The sequence below is a fragment of the Neopsephotus bourkii genome, unplaced genomic scaffold (genome assembly GCF_033783945.1).
Source record: "Neopsephotus bourkii isolate Nb327-2 ecotype Australia unplaced genomic scaffold, CSIRO-AGI_Nbou_v1 NB_463, whole genome shotgun sequence".
NCBI lineage: Eukaryota > Metazoa > Chordata > Aves > Psittaciformes > Psittacidae > Neopsephotus > Neopsephotus bourkii.
The window spans coordinates 850,613-874,935 of record NW_026900965.1 but is presented as its reverse complement, the minus strand read 5'-3'; the positions used below and the strand labels follow the sequence as shown (position 1 = coordinate 874,935).

The 24,323-nt window shown below is 50.7% G+C and overlaps 1 protein-coding gene across 5 annotated transcripts in view; it reads right to left on the bottom strand.

Moving 5' to 3' along the window:
- Positions 1-4,467: 4,467 nt before the first annotated feature.
- The window catches only part of CSNK1G1 (casein kinase 1 gamma 1), an 88,228-nt gene continuing 68,372 nt past the window's right edge, over positions 4,468-24,323 (bottom strand). For 4 of the 5 annotated variants that reach the window (XM_061349870.1, XM_061349874.1, XM_061349871.1 and 1 more), the window contains exons 7-14: positions 22,958-23,043; positions 20,806-20,890; positions 18,527-18,675; positions 16,877-16,981; positions 13,593-13,700; positions 10,460-10,566; positions 8,130-8,153; positions 4,468-5,200 (exon numbers count right to left, since the gene is read on the bottom strand). In XM_061349870.1, coding sequence (XP_061205854.1) covers positions 5,146-5,200; positions 8,130-8,153; positions 10,460-10,566; positions 13,593-13,700; positions 16,877-16,981; positions 18,527-18,675; positions 20,806-20,890; positions 22,958-23,043 — 719 coding nt within the window. In that variant the 3' untranslated portion in view covers positions 4,468-5,145. The remainder of the gene's footprint in view (positions 5,201-8,129; positions 8,154-10,459; positions 10,567-13,592; positions 13,701-16,876; positions 16,982-18,526; positions 18,676-20,805; positions 20,891-22,957; positions 23,044-24,323) is intronic. The other variant, XM_061349876.1, reaches the window with a different exon arrangement.

The following is a 24,323-nucleotide window of genomic DNA, read 5'->3' as shown; positions in this document are numbered from 1 at the left end:
CCCCCCCGCGCAGTGGTACGGGCCGGGCCGCGTGCCCCCTCCCGCCCCGCGGCAGCCGCCCGGGCGCGACCAACGGCGAGGGAATGGGGGGTGGGGAGGAGGGGCCGCGCGCGCCTTCCGCCGGGCGGGGGCGGGGCCGGAGAGAGCCGCCGGGCGGGTGCCACGTTGCGTCTCGCGCGGCGCGAGGGACGGCGCTGATTGGCCTGGGCGGGGAAGGGGCGGGGCCACCACAGCGCGGGGCTGAGGGAGCTTAGAGCTCACCCAGCTCCAACCCTGTACCCAGCCGGCCTCCCAGTAGGACCAGCACAAGTGTTGTGGAGACAAGCTGCACACAAGGAGGGTCTCAGCACAGCTGGGGATGGTGCATGGGGTTCTGCTGCCAGAAACACCACCCGAATTGTCCCACACTTCTGGCGTGCAGAAGCTGGGCAGCGGCCTGAGCATGGCTGATCATCACCTTGCTCATGAGCACCCAAAGAGGAGGCTGCATGTCTGATATCATTGTCTGCTTTGTCTGGCAAAATTGGACCAATCTGATCTGTCATCCAGTATGGAAATGTTGTTGGACCAATGATGGATACTGCCTGTATGTGCCAGTGTTATAGAATCCCAGACTGGTTTGTGTTGAAGGGACCTTAAAGCTCCTCCAGTTCCAACCCCTGCCACGGGCAGGGACCCCTTCCACTGGAGCAGCTTGCTCCAAGCCCCCGTGTCCAACCTGGCCTTGAGCACTGCCAGGGATGGGGCAGCCACAGCTTCTCTGGGCACCCTGTGCCAGCGCCTCAGCACCCTCACAGGGAAGAGCTTCTGCCTAAGAGCTCAGCTCAGTCTCCCCTCGGGCAGGTTCAAGCCATTCCCCTTGGCCTGTCCCTACAGGCCCTTGTCCCAAGCCCCTCTCCAGGTTCCCTGCAGCCCCTTTAGGCACTGGAGCTGCTCTAAGGTCTCCCCTTCAGGAGCCTTCTCTTCTCCAGGCTGCCCCAGCCCAGCTCTCTCAGCCTGGCTCCAGAGCAGAGCTGCTCCAGCATCTATTACATTTACATTATTGTGTCTCTTATTATGTTTAAGGCTGGGAAACAGAAGTATAAACCGTGTCCCGACAAAGACCCCAGTGTGAAACAGTGTCCAAGCGGGATCAGGAGCTCCCACCAGTCGTGCTGCAGGGGCTCTCCCTGTCTGGGTGCAATGAAAGCTGCTTTTAAAAGATGCTGCATTTGGTGGCAGGGGCACTTCCCTCAGTGCCTTCCTCTGCAGTGAGAACAAAGCAGCAGAAGGGATTTGCACACCGGAATCCTCCACAATGCTGGCGCTGAGCCCACGGAAGCAGCACAGCGCTTGCCCCTTCTGCATGATCCCCGGGAGCAGGCAGGGGCGCAGAGGGCGGTGGCATGGGGGGGCTCGGCTGTTACCCCGATGGGAGCTGCAGCCCCTCAGGCAGCAGACAGGGGCACACACACGGGAAGGGCCCTTTGACACCTGCAGCAGCAGCTGTAGATGCTGCTGCAGAGACAGGGGCCATGCAACAGCGTAATCAATGGTTTAGGCATTCTGCCACCCAGGGTGCTTGAAATGAGAGCGTGCAGGCACAGGGGAAAGAAAAATCAGTGTCATGATGCTGTGACCAAGCTCTGTGGGGCTGAGCCATCCATGGCTGTAAAGCATGAGGTGTTAAGCAGGCTGCGTAAGATCCCACACCACGCACTGTCCCCTCAAAAGAGAGCTCAGAGCTTCTCACAGGAGTGGAGAGCTGCCAATAGTGCCCACCAGAAACAAAGAGAAAGAGAACAGAATCACAGACTCAACCAGGTTGGAAAAGCCCTTTAAGCTCACCCAGTCCAACCATTCCCAGCACTGCCAAGGCCACCACTAACCCATGGCACTGAGGCCCCGTCTCCACGCTGTGTGAACACTCGCAGGGACGGTGCCTGCAGCCCTGCCCTGGGCAGCCTGTTCCAATGCCTGAGCACCTCTGGGGCAGGAATTGTTCCTCAGCTCCATCTAAACCTGCCCTGGTGCAGCTTGAGGCCGGTTCCTCTTGTCCTGTCACTTGTAACGTGGGAGCTCAACACAGAAGTGACACTGTCAGGCGAGGTAACAGAATAGGTCTGTTCATGGAGAACAATGCAGCAGTGCAATGTTTTATTGAAAAAAATAATAATAACCATGTCACTTGATACCTCAGAAGACTGCATCGCAGCGTTGGAGGGCCAGGCGCGGGGCGCTGCTCCTCGCACCCCTGGGGCCCGGTGCCGATGACCTCGGGTGAGAAGTGGCCCAGGCAGGCTGAATGCCCTGCTCCCACCACAGCACAGCTGGCTCAGTCTGGCTTGTGTCTCCTGGTCACCCCGAGCTCCCTGGGGCCAGCGCCTTCCTCAAGCACTTGCTGTTAACCCACTTCAGTTTCCTTCTGTCAATGAAGCCACCCCACATCTCTGCCCTTTTGAAGAGTCCAACGTACGATTCTAGTGCAAGAGGGCTTGGTACAAGTGAGCATTACCAGCATGCCGCGGGGGGGACAGCCCTCCCCTACAAACACATCATCGTAGGATTCAAAGAACATCGTATCTCCAGAGAGAAGTGGGAGTGGGTCACTGTGAAACAGCTTCCAAACTGACCCACTTAAAAACAAGGTCAGGAAAGTTCTAAACAATCAAATACATTCACTTAAAAAAACCCCGAAACAACAAAAAAAAAGAGAACAAAACAAAAAAAAACATTTAAGAACAAAACCTGTTGAGATGGCCCCTTCCCCCCAGCCCTCCCTCACCCTGCAAACACTTACATATGCTGCAACTACAAGCTGCTCCTTGACCAGAGGCAGCAAGGAATGACCAAACACGGCAGGAGATGCAGAAGGAATCGAGTTCTGGTGACAGGCACTTAGTGGGGCTTGGGAGGGCAGCAACAGAAGTGTCTCAGGGCCTGGCTCCATCTCCCTGGAGGACGCCTGTGCCCCTTTCCCCCCCTCCCAAGTCACCAAACCATGGTTTCCTACAGCAGAGGGCAGCGCCTGTGCCACACATGGGGCTTCTGGAAGCTGCTGGCAGCGGAGGAGCTTGGAAAGAGAAGGGTGGAAGGTGGCCGTGGTCCTGCACTCCCGCTGGCAGGAGGGGCCGGGGCGTGAAGCGCCTGGGGGAGGTGAGCAGTGCCCTTCCTGCCCTGGCCGTGGCCTGGGGAAAGTGCTTTGCAGAGGGGGAACGTTCACGTGTCTCCTGGTGGGTGCATGGGCAAAGGGCTCTGGGCATGAGAGCTGCACTCGTTGGGATAAGGCATGGAGAGGATGCGGTGGGGAATGGTGAAGAGACGCCCTAAGGGGATCCTGCCGAGGAGGCTTTTCTGCCCCAGCACCACAGCAGTGTCTGCCTGCTTCAGGGATGCACGAAGAGCAAGCCCAGGAGGATCTCCTGCCCTCTAAGCCTGCTTCTGCCCACCCACGGGAGCAAAACCTGGGATTGCTGCTCCATGAACTCCAAGACATGCAGATCATCCTTAAAACCAGTAAAAGATGATGAGATCTAGTCTCTCCCTTTCCTCCCTTCAAGCTCTCTGGGACTCTGGGGAAGAGCCAGGGCCAAGTTTATGACAGCCCCTCAAGTGAGCAGCTGCAGCCTGGTCAGGTGTCACATGCAGAAAGACAGAGTACAAGGAACCTATTCACAACCTTCCCAAGAGCTGCTCACGTTCTCCCACAGCCCTGCTGTGTCTGTGGTAACCCCCCTGCCCCGGGCAGCCTCAGCTGCAGCAGGATGCAAGATGAAACGTGTGCGAAGCCCCGAGCCCTTTGCTAGCTACTGGTTTGGCTCCAAGGTGGTGTATGAGAACCATGGCTTCTGTGGGGCTGGATGGCCTCCCACAGGCCCCAGACCCATGCGAGCAGGGAGGACATGAAGGCGATTCCAGTCAAACCTATCTGACCATCTGGAGATGAAATCAATGTTAAGGCATGAAGTGTCCTTTCCCTGCCGTGGAAGCTTTGCTCCTGCTAACGTTTTCACATGGAAGGTACGAGTTCACAACCCCCCTACCAGAGGGGTCTGAGGAGGCTGCCTCCTTCCCCTGCTTTGGGAAACGGCTGCCTCCCAGTCACATTAACCCAGCTCTACCTCTTACGCAAGAGCAAACTCCTCCAGCTCAGCAAAGCCGATGCTGCTCCCTTCTGCCAACGCTGGGCTATAGCCTCGCGTCCCCCAGCCAGTCGGGTGTAGGAAACCATGGTAGGGACATTCACCGGTACTGAGGAAGGGTGACTGAAAATTCAAGTATGCTTTCCAGGCCCCAAGGCAGGCGTCGGGAAGCCCAGACTGGCACGAGGGTCATGCGGATGTCCTCAACATCCCCACTCAAGGGCTTCCTTTGCACCCCTCCGCCTTCCCCGCTGAATGTCTGCCCGCGCCGGCGCTGCGCAGGGATCCACAGATACAATGTGCATCTGTAAATGCTAAACATAATAAAAAGTGCAATGACGTCAGCTTCGTTAAAACAATCCACGTTGCTCTGTTACCGTCAGAGGAGGGAGGTGTCAGGGGAGCCGCAAACAAAAACCCTAACTGGAACAGTAGATTGCAAATTTCTCACAGCTTGCACATTACAGTGTAACTGTTCCCAAGGAGGCCAAAAGGGAACCTGTCTCTCACTGCTGCAGCAGTCAGGCCCTTCTCCCTCTGCACCCTCCTGCCCTCTCTACAGCCTACGGTATGTCTTCGCTGGATTAAGGAGGGAGGAGGACAGAGGAGCAGAGGGTGCAGGGGAGGGAGGGAGGAAAGTGAGCAGGAACTAAGCACAGTCCTCAGGTTTGCGTGAACGATGCCTTCGCCGTAAACAACGGGAAGGAGGGTCAGCCAGCCAGCCCCCCTCCCAGGGCGACCAAGACCTGAGCCAGCCACAGTCCTGGTCCCAAAAGGAGCTTCAGGCTTGGAGTGAACGAGGGAGACCATTCAGCAGATCCACCCCAGAGTGGTTTGTTTTGGAACGTTTTCTTCTCTTTTTGGTTTAAAAAGTCAATTTTTTTTTCTTTTTTTTTTTTTTTTTTACGTTTTTCTCTCTTCCTTCTCTGCCTCCTCCTCCTTCCCCCTAAAGAGAAGCCCCTTCCAGTGAGACAGGGCAGGAGCTGCAGGCGAGGTGGTTCCTGCACGGCCCAGGAGGCACCGGTCACTTGTGACGCTGAGCCGTCTTCTTCCGTTTCCTCTTAAAGAAGCAGCAGCACCTGGGGCACAAAGGACAAGGCAGGTTAACAAGGGACCCGACCTCGCACCCCGCAGCGCACCCTGCAGTGACCCCACAGCGCACCCCGGCTCCTGCCGCATGCAACAGCCCCTCTGCGCGCCCGGCCCAGGCAGCCCCGCCGTCACTGGCCGGGGCGCAGATGCTGGTGAAGGTTGACACCACCAGCATGGGCTCATAGACCAGCAAAGGGATCTCAGCTGCACACTGGGGCCCAAAGGCTGTGGGTAACAGCGTGGCACAGCAGCCCCGAGCGTGGGGCTGTCTCCCTCACAGCTCGACTGGGGCAGGAACACAAGGAGCCATGTGGGCAAGCAGTAAAACAAGGATCCAGATGCTCCCTCCGCTCCCTCTGTCAGAACCCCGGAGGAAGTGGGCTGGGACAGTGATCCCTGGCTGCTCTTCCCAGCTACACACAGTTTCCACCACCATTCACTCACTAAGAAGACAAGTTCCAAAGAGAACTCGCATCAGGGCCCAGCTTTCTTTACTGAACCTTTCATGACAACCGAAGCTTCCACCTCACATCAATCATTCAGTGCTGGTGGCAGAACCCCTGCTTCTTCCCCCATCCAATGCGAGGGAGGTGCACAGCGCCCGGGATTAGGGGAAGCAAGAAGGATGGATAGTGGAGGCTGGGATGGGGAGAACACCACCTGCCGCAGCTGAACTGTGGGATATGCTGACGGCAGTTGCCCAGGTTTTGTAGTCCTGCTGTTTCCTACAGAATTCCCTGGCGTTTAAGGTGTATCCACCTTTCTATCCTCAGCCCTCTGTCAGAATCCTCTGCACAGAGGAAAGCTGATCTGCGTGCTCTGCTCCTGCACTACACGTTTTTCTGCTGCCATTACAGCCATGCCCAGGGAAGCCTGGGTGCTGGTGGAAGGGATGCCTGGCTAAGCCACCAGAGCAGATGTGAGTATGCAAAGACCATTTTTCCCTACAAAGCATCTTTCACCAACAGCCAGACCAAAAGTGTTCAAAACCACTGTAACAACTGCTCCAAATTGTTTTCTGTGGTGCTCCGAATTGTTTTCTTCATGCTCTGAAATGTCAGCATCGCACCTCCATCCTCTCAGAGCTGGAGGAACAGATCTGTTCTCATTCCCACCACAGAAAGTGCTTGCCCCTACAGGGTGTAAAAGCGATGGGTGACCACCACACCCCTGTGAGCCAAGCCCACCAGCATGGGCTGTCTGCTGGGGAGACCAGAACCCCCTAAACCTGGAGAGCTCAAGCAGCTACTGTGAGAAGAGGGCTGCCCCCACCACGTAGTCCTCTGACCTGCATGGACTAAGGGCCAAGGGAAGTTTGACAGCCACAGTTTGTAGGTTCCTGCACAGGCCCAGTCTGGAGGTGAGACAAGGAAACAGACAGCACTTGTCCTTGCAGGAACACGGGCTCAGTGGCCTGTGATGACTCCATCACTACCCACCCAGCCTGACCTTTGCAGCACAGTCTGAAGCACCATCCACCCAAGGCTCCTTGTGAGCTTTTACCTTCCTTACCCCAGGACTGGTCTTTTATTGTCCAAGGCCATCTCCCACTCCTGCTATAACCTACTGCAGTATTTCTCTCCCACAGCAGCCACTTTCCTTTGTGACTTGGGCAATGGTGAGTAAGGGGGGGGGGATGTTATGGTGAGAGAGGATGGAAAATGCATGAGTTATGGTTTCGCATGCAGCGGGTAAGGGAAGAAGAGGGCTGAGCAGCACTTGTTTCCTTGGGCACTGAACGAAGGGAGCTGACTGACTTCTGGCTGTTTTCCCTTGTGACTGTCTTTTAATGCTCTTACTCAAGAGGTCCAGGGAAGGGTTCAGGAAAGGAAGCCCTGGCAGTTCAGACAGGCAGAGGCAAAACACCAAAATAAAAGAATAAGGCAGGCTGACAGTTACAGAACGTGATCTCTCGCATGCAGACAATGCCCAAGAGAACAGCCCCAGACTACGACATACAGAGAAGCCAGAGATGCCAGAGGTATTGGAGGCAATGCCTATGGAAAGCAGGGCAGAGGCGGTCAGTCTCCCATCCAACAAGGCCATTCCTCGCCGCACACGGCTTTGTCACCTTGCTCTGTGCTGATTCTAACCCATCAGCCCTCCCTGGGACCTACAAACTGCTCATCTGAGCATCCACTTGGTCCTCAGCTTACTGGGAACGTGGTTTCCCCAAGGGGCAAGGAGGGAGGGAACAGATCCTTGGGACAACTTGAGACGGGAACATTAAACTTCAAAACCCTCAGAAAACCATACATGTGCCTGAGCTGGGCTTGGAGCGAGGCTAAGCCCAACCCTTCTGCCCTTCCCTTCCTGGAGAAGCCTGTTCCCCTGCACCCTTAGCTGGCAGCTGCAGGCACACTGGAAAGGAGCCATCTCCCATCCTCCCTCTCCAAGCAGGGGCTCTGTCACCAACAAGGTCTCCATGGCCATGTTTTCCATCCTCTCTAACAATACAGGCCCCTGCTTCTTCAGAGGAAACCCTCTGAGCAGTGACTGTCCCCTCCCCTCAATACCCAGCTCAGGGTTTTCCCTTCAGAACCGTCTGCGTGAGGAATTCCTGCAAGATGCTCGGCAAGCCTGGCCCCGACTCTGCCCAACTCCATTAGACACCATCTGCTCATGGACCTAACAGTTTGGGAGAGATGGTAAGCCAAATAGAAAAGGATTAAAATCCATGTTTTGCATCCATCAGTTCCAAGATCAGCCGAATTGCTCAGCCTAATGCGGCCGCTCAGATATAGCCCCCCGCCCTCCCCAGTATTGCATGTGGTCCTCAACATGGCCCTAAAATCAGAACAGCTCTGGGTTGGCTTTGACTTTGTGCCTTTTTAGGGTTTGGTCGGTTTGGTTTTGCCAACCCCAGTCTAGTCTGGTCCGCTCCCCCTTGCATGTGGACTGGAGAGAGGGACTCACCACAAGTTGAGCATTTTCAGGCAGCTACAGAGAGTGTAGAGAAAAAACACAGAAAGGAAGAAAGAGCAATTAGTTCACAGAGGTGGGATGAAAGCGTGTCACTGCAGCCATGCAAACATGCAGTGCAGACTGGCAGACACACACATGCCTGCCCGCCGCCCCCCCCAGCCCTCACACCACCTCTACCCTCGCCACGGTGCGCTGAGAGCTGCCACGCTTCCCAGGGCCCCCGGCCTCTGACAAACACAGCCCCTCTCTTCCATGAGGGCACCGGCCCCAGGAGGCTCTCATCTGGGGTTGGGATGAGAAAGGGGCTCTGGGCCACCAGGAGAGGAATCTGCTCTTGTCCCCCGCAGCTCCAGTGGCGCAAGGGCCAGATCATGTGAAACTCACGCTGGGGTCAGGAGCTCATCTCCAGCACACCCCAAAGCAGAAGCACTTGCACAGCTCCTCTGCCTGCTGGGAGTGCCAGGGAAAGACCGTTCTGCTACGACATCTCATCTCAGAACACTCAAACCCGCTCCTTCTAGCCCCTTCTGGCCCACTTTACTGCACAGCAGAATCCAAAACTCCCTCGCTCTCCTCATATAACTGATTTATGATCACAGATGCAAGGAAAGATGAAGCCAGCTCTCCCTGTGGCAAGAACAACAAAGCGGACTACACCTGGGTGTTACAAGAGACCCCAAACCTGTCAGTGCAAAGCAGCTTATGCTCTGCTCTCCAGCACCTCCAAAACCTACTTGGGACCACACAAAGAGGGGCGGGAGAGAGACAGAAGAGGCCCCTGTGTTGCAAGGCATAGCTTGAGTCTTTTCATGTGCCTTGACATCTCCCCTGTATGCACATGTGGGGTCTGGATCCTGGCCTCACTCAACAAGGTGCTGCAGAAACAGGCTGAAGTTGGCCAGATCTTTAGAGCTGGCTCTTCCTTGCACTGGGTTGTTGTATTGAGAACTGTTAAGGGGCAATGTTCCCCATCCTAGGCGCAATCCTAAGCCAAATGTCTGGGGGGCCCCACTTCAGTATGATCAAGACAGAGCCTGTGATACCAAGCTGGTGGTCTCTGCAGGCCACACCACCCATATCTAAGAGGAATACTGCCCAGTCCACAAGTTGCACCTCAAGATCTCCCACCACCCACCACTGTCCTTGATGAGGAGCTTGCACCAGAATCAGGGCTCGCTCCTTTGGCTGGCAGGAGAAAGTGTGTCTGCTGCTTGGGCACGTTGCTGCCAGCATCATGCCCTGGTCAGCTACCAGCCAGCAGGATCACACACCAGTGCTTCCTGAGGGACAGATAACAGACAGCAGAAGACCTTTGGGATAACCAGCGCTGGCTTCAGACTAATGCATACCTGGGGACCTTTTCCACCAACACACCCTTTCCCACGCCTGCCAGTTTTCCTCTTCACTCTCCCACAGTCTTTCCTAACCCAAGTTCCCACAAATGCTGAGACAAACAACATGGGACAAGCAACACCAGTGTCATCAGTCAAACTGGCAGTTGGGCAAAGTCACAGCACCAACCAGGTCAAAGGCAGCCCTGAGCCTATTTATCCCTCACGCAGGGAGTCTCAGGATTACACCATGACCTGCTGGGGTCCTGGTCTAGTTCAGAGGCAGCAAGAAGGTCCCAGGTAGAGGATCATGCGGAAGTGACATGATGGTGCCAGATGCAGCATGTGTGCAAAGGAGGCCAAAACGGTCAAAGCAACAACTTCATACATCAGTTCTCGGTCTTGACCGCAAGCTTCAGAGGAGAAGTCAGCTCAGGGGCAGCACGGCTCCCCCACACAAGCAGGAGACTTGCTTCTGGTTTCTCTCACTCAGCTTCCATTGGGTTGGATCAAGAGAATTCACAGAGAAAACTACCTGTCCGTGCAAGAGTTACTTCAGGACCATTGTGGATACCTGGCATCCATTTCTTGCAGCCAGAAATAAAGTGTGAACTTTCAGACCAACAATCTCTTCACTGAGCTGTGCTCAAACTACTCCTACACTCTCAGCACGAGTACAGTGCGTTCTCCTTTTGGAACAGGGGCTGCTCACCGGGATTCCTGCAATCAGTTCACATTATTTTGGTACTTGTGCTACACCGCTATCTTGCAATACATGCTCTGAGTAAGAGTTACGTTCTCCAGCCATGACAAGTGTCAAAAAGAAGCAGCAGCACTGAAGGCACCATGCACGAAAGCAGCAGTATGCAAGGAAAAAGGCATGGGACACGAGCATCGAGTACTTCACCACGGGTAAACATCCCCACTCGTTTCCCAGGAGGAGGATTAACGACCACACCTGTGGAAAGCCTATTTGTAAAGCAAACGTACTTAGCTTCTTCCACCACCTCCACCTCCGCCTGCGCTGTTATCGGTGCATTGGAGTGTGCCCCTGTTGGGTCGTCCACGTTCAGCTCCCCGTTGGTTGAACTGACCACCTGAAACACAAGCCAACACCCCGTTACGACACGCAGCCCTTGGACAAGATGCATCTCCACCCTCCTGGACAAGGGATGCTGTGGGAATGGGAACTCTGCAGAATAACTACCGTTTGCTCCTGTCTCTTTGCACGCTCTTAGAAGGCTGTCAGAATCCTTGCATGCCTTTGGATCACGTCTGGTTTGGAGAGACCAGCCTGGTTCTTCCCAAGCACAACAGCAGGCAGGGGACTAATTCAACACTCCTGTGCCCAGCACATGCCTTCTTCTCTTTGGGAGGCTACGCCATTTTGGGAGGGGTAGCCACTAGGGTGAAGATTAACTGACACCCCTATATACACATACAAGCTATTACAGAATCAGAGAATGGTTTGTGTGGGAAAGGACTTTAAGATCATCCAGTTCCAAGCCCCTGCTATGGGCAGGGATGCCTCCCACTAGACCATGTTGACCAAGGCCCAGTGCTGATATGGAGTGTGAAGGTGCTACCTGGTACTCCCAGTGGCTCTGGATGACCTGACCACCAGAGATGAAGGGAAGGAAGCCACTGAAGCACATGCCCCTCACTATTAAGTCTATCTGATTGTTTTGAAAGCTTAAGTTCTAAGAGCAACTGCTGTTTCTGCAGAACAGGTCCCGTGGCCAGTCTCTGCCAAGAGAGCTCAGGACTCAGCTCATGTGGTTTTCAGAGCTCTCCTCGAGTGGCAAGCCCTTCACAGCCCCCTTCCCAGACTCATCACACTGTGGGCCCAGCCAGGCTCCCAGACCCCCCACACTTCCTACAGAGCTTGATGAAATGCTACCACTTAATTATGCTATTCCCAGGGATCTTCCCACACTTTCTGCAGCTACTTGTTAAATTCCATTTTACAAAAGGCTTTGATTTTCCTCCTCTTCTTTTTTTAACGTGCTGCCGCTTCATTTGCCCATGGCAAATTCAACCCTTGCCTTGATGGCCACTCAGGACTGCTGACCTCCCAAGGTTTCAGCATGGTCGGGGGCCTCTGCTGAGAAACAGTTTAAGCACCTGCAGCCCAGCAGCCATGCACAGCAGCAGATCTTAGCTGCAGATAAGCACAATTTTAATGCTTAGAGTGGCACATACAGGTCTGTAAACTGCTCAGGTAGTCAACCCTCCCGAAGTCAGGCTTTGTGTAGCTACCCTGGCAGAGTACTGATCCTGGGGAGACACAGCTCATGCTGACTTTGCACATGGAAATTATTTCCCTTACATAAAAAAATATGAATAAACCCACCTATTCTGTACTTAGTGCTCAATTCACAGAGTCACAGAATGGTCTGGGTTGGAAAAGACTTTGAAGCTCATCCAGTTCCAACCCCCTGCCATGGAGAGGGACACCTTCCACTAGACCAGGATGCTCCAAGCCCGGTCCAACCTGGCCTTGAACACTTCTCCAGTTTACTGTCTGCTCACATCTGAGATCAGAGCTACACATGCTTAGTTCCTCTTTATCTTTCTGTTTCTCTGCTACTCAGTAAAATATCTTTAAATGAAAAAGGAATGTGGCCAATCAAGCCAAAAAAATCACTGAATGCAACCAAGCATCAGGAATAAGTGAAAAATTTCAACCCAATCTACATTTTACTTCGGGGCACCCTCCACTACCCATCTCCTCAGCTCCGTCCCACTCCAGGCACTAATTCCCATTTCACCAGAGCCATTTTCAGTGTTGTGTCTGACACTAGAGCCTGCTCTCCAAGCAAACCTCTGCCAAAGAGCTCACCTTGCCAGCAATATCAGATAGTTCGTGTTTGCTTGAATGACCCCTGCATCTTCCCCTAACGCATCCAGCATCTTACTCTGGCAGTAGTGCAAGAAACTTGCTTGGTAAGCCTGAGTGACAACCAGAGGCAGGCATGGTTTCATAAACAGAAGCAGTCTTAGCCCTAGTGCCAATCTTTAATGCTGTCTGGCACTATCATACATCCTCTGCTCATCCACCTTCCCCAGCAGCCATCCAGAGATCCAACTTGCAGCCACTGTGACTTTACACTGCTGCTGCTTTGCCATTGGATCCAAAAGTAATATGTGAACACGCTGGGGAGCAAGAGAGCAGGGTCACCAAACCTGTGAGTGCAGCAGCAGTGCAGCCCATCTCCTCTCCAACCCCAGTGCATTTCTACAGCCTGACACCCCTACAATGCCATGAAGCATTAGGAATCCAACTAATACCTCACTTATCAAGCCTGAATTGGAACAGCTCAACTATTTACCTAACATTGAAGGGGTTTATATGCAACAAACCTCATTTCAGCTGCTTCTTGCTACCTAAGAGCATCCTTAAGATAGGGATAGAGGTGTGCCATATAGAATCATATCATAGAGTCACAGAATGGTTTGGACTGGAAAGGACCATAAGCTCATCCAGTTCCAACCCCCTGCCATGGGCAGGGACACCTTCCACTAGAGCAGCTTGCTCCAAGCCCCTGTGTCCAACCTGGTCTTGAACACTGCCAGGGATGGGGCAGCCACAGCTTCTCTGGGCACCCTGTGCCAGCGCCTCAGCACCCTCACAATAAAAAACTTCTTCCTTATCTCTAACCTGAACTTCCCCTGTTTCAGTTTGAACCCATCACTCCTTGTCCTATCATGATAGTCCCTGATGAAGAGCCCCTCCCCAGCATCCTCGTAGCCCCCTTCAGACACTGGAAGCTGCTCTGAGGTCTCCATGCAGCTTCTCTTCTCCAGGCTGAAAAGCCCCGAAGTTCTTAGCCTGTTTTGTACAGGCAGTGCTCTAGACCAGACCTGCCAACATTCACTCCTTTCTGTGCTCAGTTTGGCAAATCTGAGTTCAAACTAGCTCTCAGAGGAAAAGCTTTGCTGAAACGGTAACAGCAACAATGTTGGCCATTGCATCTTGTGTTCCACAGAGCTTGGCTTGAGTGCTGTGTACCAGACAGGACCAAACCAGCTTGGGAAATCCCTCTTCTGACCATGATGTTACTGCAATTTGAGGCAAATTCAGGCGATCTAACGCAATTCTTTTGTCAAGAGGCAGAGGTACCTGTACTGATCCTCCATGCCGGTCTGCAGCCAAATGAGATGTCAGGTACGAGGTATTGGTCTGCCGGCTTGGCTGGATCTCCCACTCCCCTCGGCGATCTGATGACGCCTGTTCAGGTTCAGAAGCACAAGAGACACAAGAGAGGGCAAGAGGTGAACAAGGGGAAGAAACCAAAGGGTGGGTGTTAGTGAGTTAGTTTCTTTGCAAAAAGCAAGGCATTTAAACTTTTAGCTGAGCTAAAACTTCTCTTTATCAAGTACATCTCATACTTGACTTGAGCAGTGCCTGCAGTAATCTACTGCAGAGTGGATTTCTTCTCCTCTAGCTGCTAAATGAAGAGTAAGGTCAGATCTAGTCAGGAAGTTATTTCTTTATATGGCTTCATTTCCATGGGTTTCGGCATAGAAATAAACCCACTGACAACATGTTTAACTATATCTGTCAGGTCAGACACCCCAGAGCACTTGGCACGGCAGCAAGATCAGATACACAGGCTCCAGCTCCCTAGAAATGTGTTTTTAAACTCAAATTTACAACATAAAACAAAGGCACATTTTGTTTCACCAAAAGTCAGGTTCCCACTCTGCTTCCCCTGTCCAGTGCAGAAGGAAACACCCACCACACCTGCGTGGCTGGAGGGAGGGTTGGGGGCTTTTTGGTTTTCTGCAGAAAAGTAGGTAAGAAACTTTTGCCAACAGTTTCTTCTTTACCCCCAACAGAGGCAAGTTTTAGGCAACTAAATTATTAGAATTGTATCTGTTTTATTAAAGGAACCACTCTGCACTTGCAAGCGAAGCTCCTTACAGGTCACCCAGCTCTGGTGACAACACATCCAGAGCCCACCTAAGACCAGGAGGACCTCAGCCCAACCAAACCCCAGCAACCAGCTGGAGGAACAATTCCCAAGAGTGGGAAGATGTGTGTGAGCCTCATGCCAACAGCAGAGGACCTAGTGAAGCCTGAAGTGACCGATGGGACACATTTAAAAGGTGTCTCCCTGGATGCTGTATAAAAACATAAGCAAATGTTTCAAAGCTGAAGCATCAGTTTGAACAGAAGAGGCCAAAGCAGCGGAGTCCCCAGAGCACATGGGCCTGGGGGACACCATAGACCTGGCCAGGAAATGAGAGCTCAAGTGAATAAATACCAGGTTATCAGCAGTGAAGCTGAGTAGCTAACCGAGGAGAGGTGCACAGGCCCTGCCCTTGCCCAGCCCTGCTCTGTGTTACTCCCTGCCACCACGGGTGAGCAGTGCCACACTGAAGAGAGAAAGGAAAGAAAGAAAGAAAAGAAAAGGAAACGGGAAGTGTTCCAACCTCCTGCTCTGGGCAGGGACACCTCACACTAGACCATGTCACCCAAGGCTCTGTCCAACCTGGCCTTGAACACTGCCAGGGATGGGGCAGCCACAGCTTCTCTGGGCACCCTGTGCCAGCGCCTCAGCACCCTCACAGGGAAAAGCTTCTGCCTTAGATCCAACCTGAACTTCCCCTGTTTCTGTTTGAACCCATCACCCCTTGTCCTGTCTCTACAGTCCCTGATGAACAATCTGTCTTTGGCATCTGTCTTTTATAGTTAAGTATCTTCACTTCCTAGAGGAAGACTACAAAAAGAAGAATACTTTTTATTAGCATCTTTACTGGGAACCAAATACTATAAAAGAGAATCAGCAGTTATTATACCTGGGAACAAAACTAAGGCCATTAAATCTGGAGATCAAACAGTCACTTGACCCAAACCCATGTCCTCAGCTCACTGCTTGAGATGTTTAGTTTTTCTGCTTGTTCCTTTAGAGAAACCGTTTGCTCAGTACTTGAAAGAAACATCCCTTGGAAGAGAGTTGTTCGTGCTTTGGTGAGAAGAAACTGATTTCCCTTGCCTGTTTGGGTATTAAATAATTCAGCATCAGCATCATAAATCATGTTTAGGTGAGAAAAATGACAAAAGCTGCACTACAGCATCAAGGCTATTTGTGAGGCTCGGAAGAACATGGACTGAAGCTGCCTGCATAATATTTCGGGCCTAGGACAGATTTCTTTGGGTGACATACTGCATTTATGAGCTAACCTGCTTGAAAATGAAGCCGGGCGTCATTGTCCATTAAAGGAAACAAGATGCCTCATATGAAGGTCTGTGGTCAAAGCAACTAGAGACTGCCACCCAAAAAAGGGGTGGTGGTGTTAATGTATTAATCAGGCAATATATTAAAGCAGATTATTTTACTAGTACTCCCAAACCAGTCCACACTAATCAGCATGCATAAATACAGTACAGCATAAGGGCTTCAAACAACCCAGCTTCCTACAAGCAACACTTCTAAAGGGGCATGTTCATCCTGATTGTAGCTGATGGCCTGAGATCAAGTCTAGTCTATGTTAGCTGCTCTACCATCACAGCCCAGCTACATGGAACAAGGGGAGCTGAGCTCAGACAGGTTATTACATCTTACACTTGGATCTGCACTCACAAACCCCAGCCTGTGTGAGCTGAGTGGGAGCAGAGGTGGCAGACAAGGAGCTAGAACAGCACACAGCGGTTAGAGAGGCAGAGCGAGCCCAGAACCACTCACTGGGAAGTAAGAGCACCAACAGCTCTAGCTAGGAGCCGGCAGTTGGAGATCTACTGAACTTCTGCTCAGTTCTGTTAATACAGAAAATCCAAACTCTCAACACCAACAAGATATTACGACTAGAAAGGAAAAATGGGGAAATTCATATTCAAAACCTGGCAGTTGATCCGGACTGTGATGCCCAACCTCCCCAAGGGGACCTACTCTGGCAGTCGTGTATGCTCTGCAACACACCGTGACCTGAACACCCTGAGAAGGATACACTGGGAGTACAGGGGACACGCACATCCTTAAGGCATGGTCCATGGGAAGAGGGCACCTGGGGGCAGGCTGCCATCACCACAACTGTCCACATGCTGTGAGTAAAAGCTCCCAAAAGAACGTTGTGGCCAGGTAGTTGAGGTAGTCTGACCAGGCTGGACAGCTGACTTAAACAGCTTACCCACACACTACAGAAAAATGACCCATTTCAAATTGTACTCCACTTAGTCCAGGATCCTGAGGAATTCCACTGGCCAATACAGTGATACAGCAACCTGTTGCTTTAACAAAATTCTGCTCAAATCACAGTCTCCAGGAGCAGAAATTGTGTGTGCCATGACCCAGGTGAGAGAGCCCCATCCACCTCTAATGGCACATGGCTCCTGCTGCTCTGGTCCAAGAGGAGGTCAGAGGTGCCAAACAAGGTAGTGTTGAGCAGCTGTGGGCAACGCACCTGATTGCGAAGGGCCTGCTGTGATGGCCGATCCCTATGGATGTGGCTGTCTCTTGTTATTGCGGACGTCCCAGAATCTACATGAACAGATCCCACTGGAGTAGGCTGGAAAAGAAGGTGCTTGTTAGGGTGAAGCCAGTGCTGAAAATGCTGCTCACTCTCTCCCACCAGGTTTGCTCCCATGTGCAAACCTCACTTGTAAGGCTGGCTCCCACCAGGTAGAAGCAGAAAAACATCAAAACACTGCCCAGAGGTACTGACAGTAATCAAGGAAATTTAAAGCCAGGGCTCTAAAATCCCTGTGATTTGGTGGACACGTGATCTGACGTTGGACACCAGCACCAAATTTCTCGTATAAAAATGAATAAAAAAGATATAGTTCGGCCCCTGTATTGCTGTCAGATCCTGTGTGTCTCACACAGGTTATTACAACTGAAAACATGGACTTGTTTTCCTCATCTCATCGTCTTGCTGCTTCTAAAAATCACGCCTGCATAGAAACAGGATGTGTTAAAATAAAAGCTTCATCTGCTCTGTTCTCCCCAAAGTCATAATCCCTGCTCACAACACCAGAATCTCCATGGCAACCACTGCAGTTGTCAGCAACATCATGCTTGGTTTACAAGGTGCTTTTTATCAATTGCCTTTGTAATTAAACAAAAATGAGGCGAAAAATCATGATTCACAAAGGGAATGATGTCTTAGGAAAATGAACTGCTGTCGGTGCAGTAAACATGGGTAATGCTAAATATAGCTGGGATGGTAACTCACCAGCAATGGTGCTCAGTTTAGGACTGAAGGCACATGATCTGGCACCAGTGGCAATCCACTGATGGGTGCCTTTTCCAGTGTGTGGCAACTGGCCATTAGCAGGAAGGCCACCAGCAGGATGACACAGAACACAAGTGACAGGCAGCCAGCAGAAGAGCTTTGGACTCTTCCATCAGATCTCCCCATGACACATCTTTTGGCCAAACTGTTTTTGAGTGTAAATGGCTTTTGACAATAGATGCAAGGAGATCATGATTACAGTCATGATCTGGTGTCAGGGAACTGCTAAATGGAGCTTGATTACTCCCACATTTCCTATCAATGTCCTATAAAGAGCTGGCTCAAGCCTCCAGAGTAGGGTAAGCCCCAAGATCTTTTGTGGTTAGAACTGATTTGCTGTTACTATTCACCGAGCATCTGTCACCGCCATGCCTACATCTCCATATGGCTCAGTGAGAACTTGACCATTTTAGAGCTGAACTTGACCATTCAGTGCTGAGGCAGCAAGCATACGCTCCTGCTTCAAGATAGGTATCTTTAGATACTGGTTTCAAATCTTTTGCTAGACTAGAGGAAATTAAATCTGGTCATGTTCATTGCCACAAGTGGGAAAATCAGGTTTGAACTCCCACCAGGGCAAGTCCAAAGAGGTCGGAAGGGGCCTTCTGCCCCTCAGGGAAACTTCAAGGCACTGCAAGAACCCCCTGAACACCACGTCAGGACATCTCACTGTGTTAAGCCCATGTTAGCTAGAGAGCAGAAGTGAAAGACTCGATCCTAAGCTCACTGGTATTAATTTGGATTATCAGGCACAAAGAGCCGGGTGGTGGGAAGCAGCACCTGGAAAGCCAGGCCCTGCATTTTGCACAGACAACTTACAATTGGCCTGCCAACCCAGTCATAGGCGTAGTCAAAGGTGTAACCTTTCTTTTCAAACAGCTCTGTGAAGATGGTTCGTAAATAATCGTAGTCTGGTCTCTCGAAGAAGTCTAACCGCCGAACGTAGCGCAGGTACGTGGCCATCTCCTCTGTTGGAAAGGGGGAGGAAGCAGCAGCGTCAGTTCTGCTCACACGTGAGCTCCTTCACTCACAAGCCTCTCAAAGCCAACACACACACTGGAACTATGTGCCCATTAACTCCAGCAAGGCTTTCCATGGTACTAGGCTTAAAGCTGGGCTGAGGGCCGCATCACCAGTGGCATGAGTTATCCTGGCCCTGCTAGGTTCAGCTGAGCCATGTGGATTGACGGAGGCTGAGGATATACATAAGTCTTCACCATCAGTGACCTACTCAACAGCCTTCTATTGCTGCATGAATCTCACTCAGCTTTCCAGAGCCCTCCCACCCTGCCCAAAGTCTAATAATAGTCTGCTTTTATTCTGAAACTTCTGAACAAGTTGTTAGAAACCAAGGTCTGTGTTTTAGCAACGAGCATCACGCTGTGAGAGGATTGTCTGGGCTGTCAGTGCTACCTCTGGCTTGTCCCATAAAAACAGTGGGGTTTGGTAACAGCAAAATCAATCCAAACACTTCTCAAGCAAAGATGGAAGTCCCACCTAAGCTCCGGAGAGCTGCTGCTCCACCTCAGATCTGAGCTCCACAAGTTTTACGTTCTATATTTGGGTAAAACCAAACACTAAAACACCAGAAATGCCAACTCACTGAACCTGCCAACAGGATGCTCACATGTATGTTTGCACACAGACGTTTAAAATAGCCACGGCAATTTCATCTGGGAAGGAAAGCAGGAGATGTTGGTGGGCACCCTGTGGCCCCTCTGAGCTCCAGCAACAGCCAAGGTCTGGCTACCCAGAGCTCTGTGCTGCCCAGTATCGTTACATCAGTCAGAGCCTTGACCACTCAGAACAAGACTTTGAATGGAAGGCTGCAACATTTGTTTGCCTGGCACACACAGAACAGTATTTGGTGTTAAGCTAATTAATGGATTTCTGAATCTGGGTTGTACTTTGCATGCACAGAGGACTGAGCCCTGGTAACTCATGTCCTGCCCCTTCCCAGCTCTCCCTAAGCCAAGATAGGATGTTTGAGCAGAGCTCGGTATGATGCACAAGTCTGTGCACTGCAGTGTGGCTGATACACCAGCATGGATTTTGCCTTCAGCTAACAAAACTAAGAGCAGCATTGCTCATCAATACTTAACTCTGCCTGAGGCTTGCAGCCTGCATGTCACATGGAGCTAAAACATGGAAAAAAGGAGGAGGAGAAAGGTAATCCCTTCTTCCTCTAATATCTCTGAAAGGTGGAGACCAAGAGGTTTCAGGTAAGCAAGGAACAGAAATAAGTTCTCATCTCCCTTCAGCCCAGACCTGCAGGTGTGACCGAGCTCTGAAAAAGCGGTACTGGGGAAAAAGATGAGAACAGCCAACCTGAAGGTGGTTTGCTCAAAGCCAGGTGGATTTGGGACTAACTACATCTGGGGAATTAGCATGACTTGAATGAACAACAATCCCCTTCCAGGCTTGCTGCTTCTCATGCTGGAAAAGAGCAATGTGACAAAATGGGAATGAAGACTCGTTGTGGGGACCTGGGTGCTCATGATTTCAAAAAAACCAAAACCCACAGGGTACTGGGGGAGGGGTTTAACTTTGTGCTCTGCTCTCCCAGCCCCGAGCTGAACTTCTGTTTAACTGCAGAAAAGGTGTTGGGCTTGGCTAGAACATCTTTAGTAACACTCTCAATAACATCTGACAACACTCTGCTCAAGACTGTTGTCAGAAGGTGGAATTCAAGGACAGACACATCATTCCATCTCCTAAGCTGGCCACCTACAGTTCTAATACCTGTAAAACCTTCAGTCTGCAATCTAATCAACTCAGTAGGTCCAACACAGTCACTTGGGAGAGGGAAAATAGTGAGGCTCCCTTTTGGAAAGAAGGCCATAAGCAAAGCAGGAACATGAGGCTCTTGAGCCTTGTGCAGCCTCCATGGTGAGAAGAGTTATGCTCGTTTTAAGCCACAGCCACAAGCCCCTCAGGCTCCATGAATTTATAGCAGCAGCTCCAGTTGTTTGCCAGCCTGAGGGACAACATAATGGATACACATCATCCAAATACTTTTTGCCAGAAAAGCTCAGAACCACCATATTTAACGTATGTCCGGCTCCTACTGCACTCAAATGTTTCCATCAGGGCTTTACCTGGAAAGTTCTCACAGAGAACTTCAACCGGAGTGTTTCTCTTTGTGTCCCCAATCTTCTGATACCTCTCTTTTAAGGTGTCAGCCTGTAGCGCACAAAGACAAAACAGTTGTGGAGAAAGAGTTCAACCATGTGATAAACGACATGCTGTATGGGAAGAAAAACAAGGTATTTAATACCAGTGCTGGGTGGTATCAGAAGATGTTACTTGTAACTGAGCTGCACCCTAGACTACACTAGCAGGAATATTATCTCACCCTGTCACTACACATTTTACATGCTGTAGGCAAAGAATATCCAAGGACACATGTGAAACATCTTCAGTACTTGAAAGGAAGGACACTTGTTAGTGTCTTACAAGGCTAATTTCTTATCAGCTCAGTCTTAAGGACAGGATAGAAAAGCCTGGATGGGACAAGAAAACAAGGCTGCATGTACTACAGTTGCACATCAGTACTCCGTCCTGGGTTTAGAGCCATCGGCAATCAAGATGCCTTCAAAAACAACCGTAAAAGTAGATAAATTGCATCAGCAATTTGAGACTTCCTGTGTACAACAGAATGCAATCACACGGATAACTAGTTTACAGCAGTCACGCTTCTCCAAAATCCCATCTACTCCCATAGTGCCTCTCCTTTCACCCCCAAACTGTCTGTCACTGAGGTAGCACTGACTAAACATCTGGTCACCAAGAAAATGAAACAAGCTTCAGCTAGATTTCCCACCTCCATCCCCCTGAAGCAGAGAGCTCTGCTCCCGTTGGCGCCTCCATTTTAAAACATGCCAATCAGACCTGGCAGCAGCATCATTAGCATTGTAAGATGTTCTCTCAAGACCTCAGCACTGACAGAATACACCGAAAGTGTAAGCTGGGGAAGCCTAGAAGAGTGAAGATGCCATATTCTAGATGAAGCTGAAGAGTCTGTGTTTGTTCTGGAGCAAGGACTTCAAGAAGAGCTCAACTAATTCTTATCAAGTTCAGCACTGAACTGAGCAAATTTTGTAGAACCTTGTCTAAGCCTGGAATTATTTAAGAATAATTTACAGGATTAATTTAAAGGAGATGAGCTCAACCAAGCCAGAAACAAGATAGGTAATAGAATAACACACTTACAGAGGTGTGAAGTAAAGTCAGAGAGGTTCTGATTTCTTTCAGCAATTATTTTCATGCCTGATAAACCCTTTCTTTGCTTTTATGAGTTGTCACCAACATTTCTGGCACATAACAATAAGGCTAAACTGAGACTAACTCTGGATAGATGGTGACAGAACAGCTTAACAAGGTCTACCACCCAAGCCACTGCCACTGACCATAGCAGCACTCTGCTGAGCCCCTGGTGAGCCCAAACACTTGTCTCCTTTTTCCAACAGTACTAACAGGAGTTACTGTCTTCATTAATAAACCTGCTCCTGTTCGATCCCTTCATTCACTGCCATTACAAAGTTGAACACAGTTGCTTAATCATCAATAAAGTGATGGAGAAGTGAAGGTGCAGCTACCAACAGCTTCAGAGCCAGCAAATGACTTACTACTAGTTAATTCAGCTGACGGATGTCAGCTGCAGTTGCTGTAATTCAATTGCTTGCAGCCCTCCACATTGTACATGGCATTTCATAAACTTCTAAGCACTGAATGTCCAGTGCCTCTGGAGGGAAGCCAAGCTCCGTAGTTCTGCCTGAAAACCCGTTTTTCAAGCTGAAGTCCATCTGCACATCTAAAGCCATCAAACTGCTCCTGTTATAACCACATTTCACAGCTGCAGCTGGGGGATTGTGTGCTGTAACCAGGATTTCATAAACAACCACTGTGTCCCAGTTGCACTCCATCTTGGGGCAGCTCCATGCTCCAGCAAAGCTGCTCCCACAGCTCAACAGCTCTCTCACTGCTGTCCCAGTTCCAGCCGCTCATCTGCCTCTGCTCAATCCTCTCTCCAGATTTGTACCCATTCAGCTAATGGCAACTTGAAGTGACAGGTAACATATTTCTATCTTAAAATCTTTCCTGTAGGTAAAGCTAACGCCTTGTTTTTAGGCTTCAAGGACACCTTTGGTGTGCTTCTAACTGGCTTTTGGAAATGTTTACCCACCAAGTTCTCGTTTGGGCAGAGACCAGACTAAGTTTCCAAGGGCACAACCTAAAGCTCAAACCTACCTTCAGTCCTTGCCAGGGCAGACTGCCTCGGAGGAAATACATGAACATATGGCCAAGGGCTTCCAAGTCATCTCGACGACTTTGCTCTAAAACAAAAGAGATGACAAATTATGCTGCAGCTGCAGGGATGGATCTGAGAGCTGATCAGTAGTTACACCTACATCCAAGACACAGGGAAGTTCACTTGCTGCCTATAGCTCAGATCTCGTGCAAAACCATCTAGAAGCTGTTACAAAACCCCATAAAATACATGAAGATCAGCTAGAAGGCATAAAATAACATGGGAGCTGTTAAGACACATTGCCCAGCATTAGGTGAACTGGATGAGAAGAATAAAGAGGAATAAAGCAGTTCCCCAGTTCTCTGGACTGCCAGTGCTGAGGGTGCACCTGTGATGTGGTGCTGGATGATGTTATTTCCTCTGAATGACATAGGAACAGGCAGGGGATGCTTGCAACCAGCTGCAGGGAACTACCATGTTGTTGTGCCAACCCCTTCTCAATTGCTTCTGCAGCTCATCACAGCAGAGCAGATCAAAAATAGCTCTTTTAGCACTGTTTTTCCTTGTGAAACACTTGCTGCTGTTGCCATGCAGATGTTATGATTATAAATGAGGGGGGAAAAAAGAGGCCTCGAGCCAAAGGAAGAAAGCATCCTTAAAATTATCTAACAAAAATGTATAAAAAACCCCATGGGAGGAGTAAGACAGAACAACAAATGTGGAGTGCAACAGCATGGGAGTGCTGCTGTGCTGGGCGGCATCATGCAGACTGGGGTCTGCTGAGCTTGCAGACTGATTTTATGCAACCTCCTCTCCTCTGAATTTCAAACAAATAAAGTGCTCCACGGCCACAAGCTGGGGCAGATCCAGCCCACACGCCATGACAAACTGTGTGTGAGCTGTCCCTGATGCTGCATCATCTGCAAGGTGGCAGCGCTTGGCACAGCATGGCTCTCCACCAGCAGCAAATTTAACCCTCAGAATATGGTGGGGGTGAGAAAACTCAGCAGAAGGAATTGAGATGACAGTTCCTGCAAGTTACCCTGATATAGCTGTAAAAACGGAATAAAACCCAAGAGAATGTCCTAGGTAATTTAGTGCAGTGATGCAGATGAACTGCTCAGGAAGATGGTTGAGTGCATTCATCTTTCAGGAAAATGGCAGTAAGACTCCTTTGTTCTGGAATGTGAAGGGACTGACTTCACCTGGGTCTCACCAGCAAAGCATCCGCCCCACAGAGCTGCTCTGGGCAGCCCCAGCCCAGCCCAGCATGCATCAGCAGCCAGCAGCCAGCCTTCCCTCCCAGACTGACTCTTCCCTGCACTGGCCACTGCCTGAGCTGCAACACCTGCAGAGAAATGGGTC